The sequence below is a fragment of the Accipiter gentilis genome, chromosome 14 (assembly GCF_929443795.1).
Source record: "Accipiter gentilis chromosome 14, bAccGen1.1, whole genome shotgun sequence".
Classification (NCBI taxonomy): Eukaryota; Metazoa; Chordata; class Aves; order Accipitriformes; family Accipitridae; genus Astur; species Astur gentilis.
The window spans coordinates 33,381,826-33,395,961 of NC_064893.1; the positions used below are offsets into that span (position 1 = coordinate 33,381,826).

General features: G+C 44.7%; 1 protein-coding gene across 2 annotated transcripts; it reads left to right on the forward strand.

Moving 5' to 3' along the window:
• Positions 1-2,585: 2,585 nt before the first annotated feature.
• Positions 2,586-13,198, forward strand: MAPRE1 (microtubule associated protein RP/EB family member 1). 2 transcript variants are annotated; one of them, XM_049816829.1, is made up of 7 exons: positions 2,586-2,679; positions 3,536-3,659; positions 6,419-6,564; positions 7,909-8,113; positions 8,500-8,609; positions 9,308-9,460; positions 9,874-13,198. In XM_049816829.1, exons 2-7 carry the CDS (start codon positions 3,539-3,541, stop codon positions 9,928-9,930), a joined length of 792 nt encoding a protein of 263 aa, XP_049672786.1. In that variant the 5' UTR covers positions 2,586-2,679; positions 3,536-3,538; the 3' UTR covers positions 9,931-13,198. The 2 variants fall into 2 exon arrangements, with proteins under 2 accessions (XP_049672786.1, XP_049672787.1); XM_049816830.1 differs by lacking the exon at positions 2,586-2,679 and adding an exon at positions 3,063-3,274.
• Positions 13,199-14,136: the final 938 nt, after the last annotated feature.

The window sequence follows — 14,136 nt, forward strand, 5'->3', positions numbered from 1 at the left end:
TATTGCCAGTGCGTTAGCTGTGGTGCAGGGGGTTTCCCTGCAGGGAAAATCCCACCCGGCCCTCGGGGCTGGGGGGTCCAGGAGCGCAGCAGCACTGGCCTCACCCCGTGCCCATCCTTCTCCATGGGCAGGGGGAGCTGAACCCGCGGCGGCAGCGAGGTGGGAAAGCTGCTGCGGCTGAGGGCTGTGCGCATCCCCCCGCTGCAGGCGCTGCCTCTGGGGTGGGGGGCATGTGCTGGGGGCATGTGCCAGGGTCAGGGGCAGGTCCTGGGGGTCTGCAGGCAGGGGCTGTACTGTACCTCTCCTTCCCTGCATGGCCGCCCTCCCCGCATGGCTGTGCACAGAGGTGGGATGCTGCTGGTGCTCGTGTGCCCAGCCTGACAGCGCCCTGGGGGGCTCCTGGGGCCACCGCCATGCTCACTTTTGATCACCCTCCTCCACTCCCTAACTTTTCCAGAGTGATTATCTTGCTGTCCGTGAAGTCCTGGGCGTTCTGTTCCCATGGCCAGCGTCCGGGGTGATGCAGGTGTGTGGGCAGCAGAGCCCATCCATCTCTGCCAGGTTTTCCGTAGCCACGGGGCTGCTGTCCCGGCCGGCATCTCCTGGGGACTCTTGACTCCAATGCACATTTCAATGCACTGAAACAATTTGTGATGTTTCCCCCCCTCGATCCCTCTTTCCTCCCCTACCTCTGCTGTTCTCTACAAACTGTTGCCTGGGTCTGTCAGAGTCCTTGGGTGCCTTCTCAAAATGAGGCATGTGCAAGGTGTTTTGTGTTGGGCCAGCCTTTCACCGGAGGCTGGGCTGTCTGATGAGGTGTACAGCATCAGTGGGAAATGAGAGCTTCTCTCCTGGCTCCTTCTACCTCTCTGACATGCGGGGACCCCGTTGCACCCCCCTCACGGGCGGTGGAGGACGGCAGCCTCCCCGGAGGAGGGAGCCTCCCATTTTCCACTCTTGTGTGCAGCTTTCCACCCCGTGCCCATCCCCAGGCTCTGAGAACCATCTTCTCTCGGTCTCCAACCCAAGGCCACACTCGGGAATGGGCAGGAAGGGAAGCCCAGGTGAAGTTTAAAGGCTTTTTTTCCTTGGTCCTGCCCGGAGGTTACTCTTTAAAGTCTTCCCATAGGGGTTCGTTCTCAGTGACACGTGTTCGAGCCGCATACCTTAGTTAAGAAAACGCTGGAGAAAGCCAGGAGGTCTCCGGCACATCGCTGCTGGCATCTGCAATGCTCGGCAAGTGCTTGGGGACAAGTAGTACCCTCTCACCACCTTTGTCACCAGACCCCCGTCTGGGAAGGTGGCGGAGTGGGTTCTGCGGGTGCTGGAGGGGTTCAGGAAGCCGCGCCAAGTGGTGTCGGACCCCTCGCCAACCTCTGATCCTTACGCCCAGCCTGGACCCGAGTCACAACACTAATTGCTCCGCTCAGCTCCAGCCACAGTCCCCATTCGGAGCCTGACGCGGGGCCTCAGAGGGGTGACAGCCATCCTCTGCCTTGGGATCCTCTGATGGTTTTTATTTTTCCAAACTGGGCTGACACGTAACCTCCACTCCACGGCATCTCTTAATTTCATACTCCAGGTCTCACATCCTTTCCTATCTGATCAAAAGAAAAATAAATAGATGAGAAAAAAAGAGGACTCTGGGAAAGTAAACAAAGATAAAAGAGGAATGAGAATTGTCTTGGCATTAAGCTTACTTGATAAGAATTGTAGTAGACAAGTCTTCCTTGAAATATTTTTCCCTGTAAGAGCTGCCTTTTACTATGTGTTTATAAAAACGTTGTAAGGAGAGGTAGATTGCAGAAATGCCTTTTAAATACTTTTTAAAGGTTTCTAACTCTCCCTGGTGCTATTTTTTTAGGTTAAGGATTTTTGATGTTGAAAGTCTTGCGGGTTTTTATACAATCTTTTAAAAATAAAGAAGTGTATCATTTTGTTGAACACATTTCATATGCTTTTTATATCGGGAGTGCGAAAACTCAAAAACTGTGCCTTGTCGATGCAGTTTTACCGGTTTTCGTGTGGGAAAGAAAGGGGATCCATGCCAAAGGCCTACCATTTACGGCCGTCTAATTAAAAAAAAAGTATTTCTGTATGACCGGGCAGTCCTTCTTTGGTAAACTCGTCCTGTGCAAGAGAAGGGGCTTCCACAGAGGGACGAGTGGCCCGGGAGATGAGCCGGGCTGCCCCTGGAGGTGACAGGCCCGGCGCAGCGGCCCCGGGGGAAACCGGTACGCCTGACACCACGGTAGCCGGGCCGGGCCCAGCTGTGTGTGGCGGGGGAACGGCGGGGGGATGTCGGGGCCGGGCCCGGTGCGGCCTGAGGCGGCCCCGGCGCGTCGTCGGGCCCGAGCCGTGAGAGACGCCGCCGGCACGCGGGATGCCACGCATGTGGGCGGGGCTAGCGGTCCCGCCAATCGCAGGCGAGGCCCGCCGGGCGGGGTGGGCGGAGCCGCGCCGTAGCAACGCGGCGGGTTTCCCCCCGCCCCCTAGCAACCGCCCGCCGCCTCCCGCCCGCCCCAAGGCCCGAGCCGACGAGCGGCGCTCGCTGCTGCCGCCGCCCTGACGTTGCGTCGGCGTGACGCAAGCGCGTAGCAGTGCGGCGAGTGACGCGGTCCCCGGGCAGGCGGGCGGGGCCGGTTTGAACGCGGAGGAGACGGGGCGAGAGCGGGGCAGGTAACGGGCCGGGCCGCGGCGCCGAGGCGGCGGCGGGGCCGCGGGCGGGCGGGGTAGGCGGGCCCGGCGCTTGGGGAAGCGGCCGGGCTGGGCCGGGCCGGGCGGGGCGGCCCGGCGCCCGGCGGGCTGTGAGGAGACCGGCGTGAGGCCTGCAGGGCCGGGCCGGGCCTGCCCTGCCCCGGGCGCGCCCCTCCGCGGGCGCGGGGTGCCGCGGGGCCCCGGCGGGAGGCGGCGGAGGAGCGGAGCGGGGAAGAAGGGGAAGGCGGCGGCGGTGGTCGGCGGCGGGGGAGGGGGGCGCGGGCCGTGGGCCGTGGGCCGTGCCCCGCCCGCGGCGGGGGCGTGCGGCGCGGCCGGCCCTGCCCGTCGGCAGCTGCACCCCGGAGCTCTGCGGCCGGGCAGCGAGAGCGGCGGCGGCGGCGGCGGCTCCGCTTTGTGCCGGCGGGGCTGGGCGGGGACCGCCCGCCCGCTGGTATTTCTCCCTGGAGAGAGATACCGTGGTCGACCAGGAAGTATTTCGGCCGTGCTGGGTTGTTGTCGTGGATGAGAGGGACGAAAAACTTGCTGCAGCCGTGATTCCTTTCATCAGAGTTTCCGTGTGAGTGCCTTGGTGTTAATTTTTCTTCAGAAAGCACGAACCCGTGTCCTTTACAGTTGTGATGAAGTAAGGTCCTCCCAGCTGTTAGCAGCAGACAGCTTCATCGCGTTTCCTGTGCATCATGTTGTGCTCGGCTGTTGTGTCGTGAAGGCTCAAGAGGAAGCGCCTCGGCTGCAGCCCAGGGAGCGTGCCTTAACACAAGCAACAAACACGTGCGGTGTTAACATTTGTGGTGCTTACGCCTTTGGTTCTGTCTTTCAGAAAATGGCAGTTAATGTGTATTCTACTTCAGTGACCAGTGATAACTTGAGTCGACATGACATGCTCGCATGGATCAATGAGTCTCTGCAGCTGACCCTGACAAAGATCGAACAGCTGTGCTCAGGTAAGGGGGCTCAGCGTGAGGGGAATTCCAGATCTGATGTGCACAGTAGCTCTGCAGAGGTACGGCTGCACCATGTGAACCGTCTGTGCTGGCCTTCTATAGCCCTGATGGTGGCTTAATTCCTGGTATGAACAGATTCATGGTCAGTGTTATGATCTGGTTATGGCTAGAGGTTTATTGAAATGGTTGTTAATAACGTAAGCATAATGAAAAGGTATATTCTTCTGACTGACTGCAGCATAGATGCAATAAGAAGGAATGGGGGTTAATGTGAAAAAAAGACTCTTAGGAGAGTGTGTTTTCCAATGAGGGGATTAAGCATTTAGTCTTGATGGATAGAGTGAGTCTTACAAGCATAGTAAGTAGCATAAACAAATGTGATTTCTTACGGAAGAAAGCTATGAGAAGATTTGGGAGGTTGGGCAGAAGGAGCGGTGTGAGGAAGGTGTACTGGTGACTCTTGGGTTCACTTTCCGGACTTTACAGCTCCTTATGGTAAAAGAGAGTGTCAGCCTGCGTCACCCCGGCTTGCTTTGGCTTGGGCTGACTTTAGCACAGCTGAATCTTGGGTAGAGTTGTAGGCAGAAAAGGGGAAGTGATTGTGGTACCGAAATGGAGTCAAGTGTCATCACAGGGAGGAGTGTGTATGTGTGAGAGTAGGCTTGTAGGAACGAATAGAAGATAATAGTCTATGGAGTAAGAGCTGAAAAAAAAACCCAAGGCTAAAAATGCAGCCTAGGTAAAAGATGGTGATTTGGATAACTGCAACAGGCAGGTGAAAGGGACTTGGTGAAAAGTGGAAGCGCAGCTTGTACAGTGAGTTTGAGATAAGGTGTTGCTCACAGAATGAGAGATGTGGAAATTGGAGGTGGAATAAAAGCGGGAGTAAACTTAAAATAAGTTTGGGACTGTGAATATAGCCGGTGGCTGAGTCCATGGAAGAAACATTCACGAAGATTACAGAGAAGCAGGGGACTTGCAATAGACATCTGACAGGTATTCTTAGTGGCTTTTGTCTAGTGAGATGGTGGAGAAAAACTGTAAGGGTGAAGGAACTAAAGATCTACAACCACAGAAGTAAGGGAAATTGTAAGCATTGTTTGCTTTCAGATAGGCAGGTTAAAAAAAACCTGTCGTGTGCAGCATTGATTTATATGGCTGAGAAGTTTTGCTTAGAATAGGTGTGAATCTTGAACGCTGTGAGAGCTCTGTCTTGAGAAGTGAGGATAATGAATGCTGGCTCTGCAGAATTTCAGCTCACCTGTTTTCAGGAAAAGACTGAGAGCTGTTGATGTGGCATGCACTGAGTAATGTCCCTTTCCTGTGTCTGCAAAAATGCTTCGTGCCTCTGCAGGTATGGAAGTGGCTTTTACTGTCTGTCATAGTCATGTGAAAACAGGAGTTTCCAAGCTTGCTTTGTTACCTTTGGCAAGGGCAGTAGTGACAGCAGCAATTTGAGGTTGCATAAATGCACAAAAGATGACCTTTGGCTTACGCTATGATCTCTCTTTTTTTTTTTTTTTTTTTTTTGCGCTTATCCCTTAGACTACCATTAGTTAGCAAACCCCTGATTTCTGGCAAGTCATCTGTTTTTGAGTTGGGCATTGGAATTCTTCAGCAAGTGAACTGAAAGACAGTGAATATCAAATGGCAAGAATTTTTTTTTTATTTGCACCAGTGGATGAGCAGTAGTCATCTAGTAGCAGGTGAAAGTGGGTGCCCCAAAAGACCTGCAGAGTATCTTGATAGAAAGTGAACAACATAGGACTTTCTGTTACCTGTGGTTGAGATGAAGAGACTAGTTTAGGGCAACACCATGGTGTATTACTTCTTGGCCTTTAGGTAGCTCACAAAAGCTTGTCACGTAGCTGTTTGGTGTTTCAGGTTAAGGTTTCCATTCCTCTCTGTGTGCACTTAATTCGTTGATATTGGTAGGGGGAATAATGCTCAGAATGTTGCGCTTGTACTTTCAGTGGCACACAGTTGCATATCATCACTGCATGGTGAGGATATAGTTTAAAAATATCTTTTTTTTATTGGGTGTGTATATTCTACAAAAGCTAGGGTTTTTTTTGAGGTGATTGTCTGCTCTCTGTGGCTGAACCGAATCCCTCTTTTGCTGTTATTACAGTAAGAGCTGAATTGAAGGACATGAAGGATTTAAAATTAATAGAAAGAAACACTATCTTATTTCAGTTCTTTGATTAAGGCTTGATTTAAATATAATCCAGCTTAACTTGACCTCTTACCTTTGAGGGCACCTTGATTGTGTATAGGTTCTGTTTGTAGTAAATAAATGTATCACTATTTTAATAATGATTAAATATAATTTTTAGAATAATTATTTTTCTAGTTAAGTTCTATTAATGTTGATAAGAGGAGATTACATGTCTGTTAGACACATGTAACATCTCAGGTCTGTACTGATATCCATGAAGAAAGGAAAGTCAAATTACTCATTGGATTTTTTTCTCTTGGACCTGTGGAGGCAGGATTGCTCTTCTCTGTAAGAGCTCAAGTCATAAGACCAGAAGTTTGGTTCTGCAGCTCACTTAAGCTTATTTGTGGCCATGCTGCACCAATAAAGGAGACTGAAGGTTCCTGTTTTCTTGCTTTTGTTGCCTTTAAGGGATTGTGTACCTGAGGAATGAGTCACTTTGCTGAATGAATAGCTTTCTGACCTGACTGAAAAGTTACTTACGTAGGCTTGTGAGTTGACTTGATTCATCATAGGATTTGTATTCTTTTTCTTTTGGCAGGTGCTGCATACTGTCAGTTTATGGATATGCTCTTCCCAGGTTCTGTAGCACTCAAGAAAGTGAAGTTTCAGGCAAAGTTGGAACATGAGTACATTCAAAACTTCAAGGTTCTACAAGCAGGTTTTAAACGAATGGGTGTTGACAAAGTAAGCTGGGTTGTAACTGATTCTTTGTGCTCTTAGTATCAAAGTAGATGGAATGTACTTTCAAATTTAGAGCTGGAAAAATCTGGGAACAGTTTGCTTCTAGTTTTATAAATCTCAAAGCTTTTGGTTTTTGTTTGCATTTGGGTCCTCATTTGATTTAGGAGACTATCTGCTTTACTCCAGCTAGGGTTAGGTTTCCAGTCTTAATGATGAGATGAATTTTTTCCATTTTAATTCTGTGCAACTTATGTAGCACAGACTAATATTGAAATTCTGAGCTAAGGTTTATGTGAGCTTCCTGTTTGAACCATCTTTGTACCAGGTATGTTCCTATAACCTACTGGTATGATAGTCCTAAGGATTTCAAATTCCTCTTTACAAGCATATCGAATCATTTAGGTTGGAAGAGACCTTTAAGAGGATCATCGAGTCCAACCGTTAACCTAGCATTGCCAAGTCTACCACTAAACCATGTCCCTAAGTGCCACATCAACATGTCTTTTGAATACCTCCAGGTATTAGAATATGTAATTTTAAGCTAGTGAAAATGAGATTCGTGAAGAAAACTTTTTCAGATTGAATGATAGTTATGCTTGTGGAAGGGTGATTTATCTAGGTAATAGTTACTGACAGCATGTTTGGTAAGATGCAGAACATTTCTGTGTTAAAGCTCTTACTATCTTTAAGAAGGCTTCTCATTCTGTGTTGGCTAGCGGCTTCAACACACACTTAATCGGATCGGTCTTCTGCTTGGGGGAAGTAGCTTGTGCAGTATGTCCAGAACTGGACAGCCAGTCATGCTTTCAAATATTGAATGGCCACATTTGGTAATGGCTCCTGGCCCCTGCCAGGTCGTGGACTCTCAGCTTGTGGCCTACAGACAAGACTTCACAATTTGCTGCATCTTCTTAATAATCTTCAGTTATACTCCTCATTCCAGAGAAACTGAAATTGCAATCTGCTAAAAAGGTGATGTTCAGATCTTGTAGCAGTTCTGTGTGCTAGCAGTCTATGAGATTGGTCAGCAGTTCAGATTCATGAAAGCTAGCACTGGATGAGCCTTTTTAGAGAAAGAAGTTTTGCGTAGGAGAAACCTTGCTGCAGAATTATTTAAAATTACAGCGAAAGCATGATTTGTTTTAAATTCCAATTATTAGAAAAAAATCCTACTATTTCACATACAGTTATGTTCAAGGAAGATTTTATCTAGACAAGACAAAGAATTACATTTGCATATCTTCTGAGTGCACTAATTTTAAAACTTTATGTAAAAAGAGAGAGGGAGGTTCTTTACCCTTAATATGAGTTTGACTTTATTTTTTTTTTTTTCTCCCCTCCCTCCAGATAATTCCTGTGGACAAACTAGTGAAAGGAAAATTTCAGGACAACTTTGAATTTGTTCAATGGTTCAAAAAATTTTTTGATGCAAACTATGATGGGAAGGAGTATGATCCTGTTGCTGCTCGACAAGGCCAAGAGACAGTAGCACCAAACCTTGTTGCTCCAGTTGTGAACAAACCCAAGAAATCTCTCAGTTCTAGCAGTGCAGGTAGAGAAAATAATTAAAAGATTATCTAGATCATAAAAAATTCTGGGGAAAATAAGACTGGTTGCTATTTAAAATCAGTGTATGAAATTATAGTATTTTGCATCTTGTTTCAGAGGTGCTAGGCTTCAAACACTGAGTCATCCTGTAGTACCCAGTTATCTGGGAGCTACAGAGAGAACAATCTTCTCTAAAAGAGAAAATGGCAAGGATTGATGCCAACACATGCCAAAAAAAAAAAAAAAAAGACATGTCACATGGAGTCAAGAAGAAGGAAGGAACATATCTTCAAACTCTTACATGCCTAAGCATGTTTGGAAGGGGGTTAGTACCTTTATAGGTGGAAGAAAGATGTTCTGAGAGGAACTAACAATGAATTAATCTTGCAGCCCCCCAGAGGCCCATTGTTACACAGAGGACCGCAGCAACTCCAAAAACTGGTAGTGGAATGGTCAAAAAGGCTGCAGGAGATGATGAATCAGCAGGATTGATTGAGCAGGTGTGTTGACCAAAATGGCCCTGTGTACTGACCTCTGCTTTATAGATTTATGTGCAGATTTTTTTTTTTTTTTAATAGCATGAAATGGCTGGGTCAGGCAGATGGAAGAAAATGATCTGAATCTAGTAAGCTCATTTAAAATCATTTAATCGGAAGCTTTCATTATAATAGTCTTGCTCTCCTGATAGGAGCGAAACCCCTTCTGCAGTACATGAGTACCCAGACATTTAAACCTAGTATGTGCCATATCACACATAGCATTGTTTTTAAGTATTTCCACAGCTGTGTTTCAGCTATCACAGCATTCCAACTGAGCTATGAGCAGCTGCTACTTCACTGAAATACTGAATGTAATACAACTAAAACTGTCATCAGTGTGAGAGTTGTCTTGAAAGAATGTGTTAGCAAAGAAAACTGCAGGCAGTTAGCGTTTTACCTATTTCATGTAATAAGCCTTTAGAATTTCCAAGTGGTATTGCATGTGTTGGACGGGGTGTTTGTTGTGACAATAATATCGCAATTTGAGAAACAGACCTTTTCCTCCTCTCACAGTTCCCCTTCCCTGCCCCTATCTTGGTTGCTTCTGAAGTGCTTTGCTTATTAACACCCTTCTGAGAACTTTGGGGACCCTGCCTTTTGAACAGATAATACTGAATTCTGTGTTTGGTGGATATATTCTTACTGATGCCCTTTGGCAGATCAATGTATTGAAACTTACTGTTGAAGATCTGGAGAAGGAGAGAGACTTCTACTTTGGCAAATTGAGGAACATTGAATTGATCTGCCAGGAAAATGAAGGGGAGAATGATCCTGTGTTGCAGAGGATTGTGGAAATTCTTTATGCCACAGATGTAAGTAATCGGGTATAAATTGCATTGCATAGTTCCTCCCTCCCTTTGTAACTGGAAGCTGGTTTGCTTTCCAGGGCTCCCTCTCTTTCTACTTGGTTGGTTTTTGGTGGGGTATTTTTGTTAGTTTTTTTCTCCCTCCCTTTAGGTTTATCGCCTAGCTTTTTCCTGTAGTAAAGAAACAGATAACATAATTATAGTCAGGAAACAAACAAGGTTAGCCTTTAATGAAGAGTATGTAACAAATAGATCAAAGATGAAGAAAATAACTCCTCTGGTAATACATCTTGACACTGTAAATGGTGACTTAAGGGTATCTATCCCAAGTAAAAAGAAAAAAACCCAAACGTACAGAGTAGCCAGGAACTGGTTTGACATCAGATTTTCATTAAAGCACTTGTTTTATTCCCCTTCAGGAAGGCTTTGTGATACCTGACGAAGGAGCACCGCAGGAGGAACAAGAAGAGTATTAACAGACCACATACTGTACCAGCAGAGCAGCAACATCAGAATTCTTTGCCCCAGATCATGTGCTTAACTGTAAAATACTCCACTTTATTCTTAGAGGACTCACTGGTTTCTTTTCATAAGCAAAAAAGTACCTCTTCTTAAAGTGCACTTTGCGGAAGTTTCACTTTTTACAGTGGGTTTGAGTTAGGAGCTCTTTCTCACTTTGTAGCAGAGCAGTATTCACATCTAGGTGGTATATTTAGGGAGCAAGAGGCTGAATATTTGGAACTTGTTGCAGAATGGTTTGCTGGTAAAACACTGGTTTGTGGGAAGACTCTTTTTGTATCTAAGGTGGTGTGTAGTAGAGAAATTAAAGACTCTGACTCACAGAAAGATTGAGTTAATGTGAAATTGCAGCACAGAAATTATAATAAAATGCCTTAAGAGTATTTAAAATATGCTTCCATATGCCAAATTGAAGTAATGTGACAGGAGATTTTATGTGCTTCATATTGGGGTAGACGTTTGTTTAACTCCATTCACTGCTGTCTGAGAGGCCTTGCATGGCAATCTCACTTTGTCAGCAAGTGCTCAAAAGGGGCTATTAAAACAAAACTCCATTCCTATGTAAAGCTGCTTACTAAGTGATTAGTTCTCGATGAAATAGGCCTTAACGTTGCCTGTCACAAGATTAGAGGGAGTATGAACAGCTGAGACACATAAATTACCTTGAAGAGTGCTAAAGCCTTTTTCTATGGCATTGTGGCTAATGATTTTGCCAAAATGTACTGTGTTTTCTGTAAGAAAAACAAAACAACAAAAAAAGCAAAGGGCATCCAGTCTTACTGCCTAAAATGTTCTTCAGAAGTAATTTTCCTTCCTGGCTCTTGTTTCTATTTGTCCTGTTTCTTTTTATTTTTGTTGGTTTACTTTTTGATCTCTCACTTGTTCTTTTCTCTTTCCCATCCCAAGGAATGCTGATCAAATCCAGCAGTTGTAACAGGACTTGCACTGTGCAACTATCTTAGAATGGAAGTGAATCGAGCACATGAGGATGATAATTTTTCTGTCTCTTTTTACCATTTTTTCCCTCCCTTTTAAACCAGGCCATATCTAATAATAATACTCGCCAGTTCAGTAGTCTTCTGGGGTAAAAACTAAAAGATGCTGGCTAACAGAGCTAATGTTATTGCAGAAAATACAGTACTGAGACTAACTTAAATATTAATATTTAAAGTACTTTCCTTAACTGTCCTTTTTTGCTATCATACCCCTCATTCCTGTTGTGTTTGGCAAGATCCTGCAAGACTTCTGATCCCCCTTCACTACTGAGATTGATCAGTCCTTTTGTGCTTGTATTCATTTGTTTCTGGTGGTAGCTTGTCCTAAAATGTGTGTAGGAGAGCATTTTATGGTAATTGTTGTGTAGTGCATGAATCTTTGTGAAATTCAGAGAAAAACCCAAATCCAGTGAATGCCAAAAATGCAAGTATCTAGCCATTGTTTAAAATTGCAGTGGTGCTATTTCTCTTGTGGCCTTTTAGACTTTTGTTGCCCTAAAACTCCATTTTACTGAGAAACCATATTTGACTTGGATTTTTCTTGACAGGGTTTTTCTATTTTAAGCAGTTTCTAAATAAAGTTCTGTATTTCAAGAGTGTCATGTCTGCTGGAGTCTCTCATGCTTTCAGATATGATTAGGCAAAGCTGATGTTCGTGATAGTTTTCTTGATGAAGCTTGCAGGACCTGGAATATCAGCTTTCATTCTCCAGTCCTAGCTATAGTCATTGCTAACTTGAGTAGCAGTAATATTGAAACTTTCCTTGGAGTGTGCTGGGGGAAACCATTGCTTGAGTTTTGGTTTGTTTGGTTTTTTATAAATTTTTTTTCCCCTCCCACAAGTGGATGAAATGTGAGTGTATTGTTGGTTTCCCCCTTCTAAGTGTGTGAAAATGGGACTGTGTATCAGGAATGCTGTCACATGACTTTAAGTGTGTTTAAAGTGTTCTAAAACTGTGAAAGCGCTGGTTATTAGTTATAAACAAATGTTAACTGCATCTGTCACCAGTCTCTGGGCAGATTGACTGTAAACTTAGTTGATTTGTTTCATTTGAAGTGTGTTTCATAGAAGAGCTTAAATGTTACTGTCACAGATGTGTGCATAGACCAGCATCTTCAGAGAAGTACTTATGTGACATGTCTAACCTTGAAATTGGAAGTGTTCCCTGCAGGGCTTCTCTAACGTGCTGGAGAAAATGCACTCCCTGCCCCCGAAGTGCTCTATGGATGCCTTATTCTAAAGAATAGGCATTGCTGGCATTGCCTACTGTATTGCAAAACTGGTGTTGGACTACAGAAGTGCAGACATAGAACGGGGGTTTTGATGCACATAAAATCTTCTTTACCATTACTTACTTGCTTTGAGGTCGGAAGCATATATTTTCGACTCTAAATATTCCGTTATTCCAGCAACTCAAAGCAAAAGATGGCAATAGCATGTGGCTGAATTTGAAGAGGACTTCTTGCACATCTGCTCTTTGCCGTCCAGTGGCACACTGGGACCTGATTGCTTCAAGTCTCTTTTTAACAGGATTGAATGTGTGGAACTGTGAAGCACCCAAGTCATCAGATGGGTTACGTTAGGTTGATTTTGATCTCTGCTAGCAAAGCAAGTAAATATCCTTTTATGCTAAGAGAATGATGAGTCAGAAATACCGCTAGTGCGCCTTGTGAGACTGTGTGGACCTATTGGACGTGCATTATAAAACTAAATTGAAACTGCAGTCTTGCAAGTCAAATGCTGCTAAGATTTCCAATTGCTTATGTCACTTCTTTGCTACCAAGATGAGTTATAAATAGAATGGGGACAAACTCATGTAGTCAGCTTATGACTACATTATAGGTATCTTGGCATAATCTGTTTTTTAATGTCCTTTTTGAGAAGAAAATAACAACAATAAGCCCAACTCAAACCCATAGACTTAACATAGCTACTCTGTTACACTGGTACAGTATATGCTGTTAAATATTAAATGCTCACCTGCCAGAACAATTCTGATAGCATCCAACCTTTCTTAGTATCTTAGTTCTATCAGATGTTTGAAAAATGAACAGAATGGAAGAAGCAAAAGCTCACGTCTCCTTTCTGTACCAACATGTCTTACTTGCAGGTGGACTTGTGATGTTTTTTTTTTAACTTTTATTGTTCAATTTTTTAAAAAAATTCCTGGTTTGCAATGACAATTCTTACTGTAACTGTTAAAAGCCTTCAAATAAAGGCCAAAACCTTACTTGCTGTTGTATCATAGCACTATTTAATGTGGCTGCTTGAGCACTCAGTCATCTTGTTGTCTGTCTAGTTGAATGTCCATCCACAGGAACGTGCGTGTCCTTTGGGAGTGGGAGTTTTTATTTCTCAGAACATCCTTCCAAGGATAAGGCTGGAATCTACTTCTCACAAGAGAAAGATATTTTTTGCAAGTTGGTGTGTAAACCTAATAAGGACTGTACTGTAGATTTCAAGATAGCCCGGTGCTACGTAGACCATGCCTCTCAATTTCTGTACTAGTGCAAGAAATAGAGGGGATAATGATAATAATGTGGACCTAACATATGGGCTGTTAACTGCAGGGGCTGCAAATGACCTGGGTTACTGGCAGAGAGAAAGGAATGTGCATTGGGGTACCTGCACTTTGTTAGCAGGACAGCTGAAGAATTTACTGATCTTAATGCAGAGAAAGCGAGGAGAGATGAAGTCATTGCAGATCCACTTCTGGAATATGAAATTGCAAGCAGTTTGGATGAGAGCATGCAATACTGTAGCTGATGATGGTTAGAATGCAGGGAGCAAAAATGCAAACTGGTTTTCCTGAAAGGAGGCCTGAATAAACTCTGTGGTAAGTAAGATCTCCTGGGATGAGAATTTGTGTCTGTGACTGTCAGTTACTCACAGAAATTGTGTTTCAATAGTTAATGGGCCTCGAATCAGGGAAGGAAGGGTGTTAAATGTGACTAGAGAACATGAAAGGTATATATGGAAGTAGAAATTAGAGAAGGTTGCAGTTATAAAGGAACAAGATAAAGGCATAGGAATAAAATCATGTCATGAAATAGTACAGATAACACTTGAATCTGATGTGAGGGAACACCTTTAAGAAAAGGAAGGAAAAGTGCAATATTCGATGGCTAAAGAGGAACAATGGGTGCACAAATACCGGTCAGGGAATAT

Bases quoted from the DNA above. Each gene is read 5' to 3' on its own strand.
- MAPRE1 (XM_049816829.1), top strand. From the start codon at position 3,539: ATGGCAGTTAATGTGTATTCTACTTCAGTGACCAGTGATAACTTGAGT. The intron at 3,660-6,418 runs GTAAGGGGGCTC...TTCTTTTGGCAG, and splicing joins GATCGAACAGCTGTGCTCAG to GTGCTGCATACTGTCAGTTT. The intron at 9,461-9,873 runs GTAAGTAATCGG...ATTCCCCTTCAG, and splicing joins AAATTCTTTATGCCACAGAT to GAAGGCTTTGTGATACCTGA.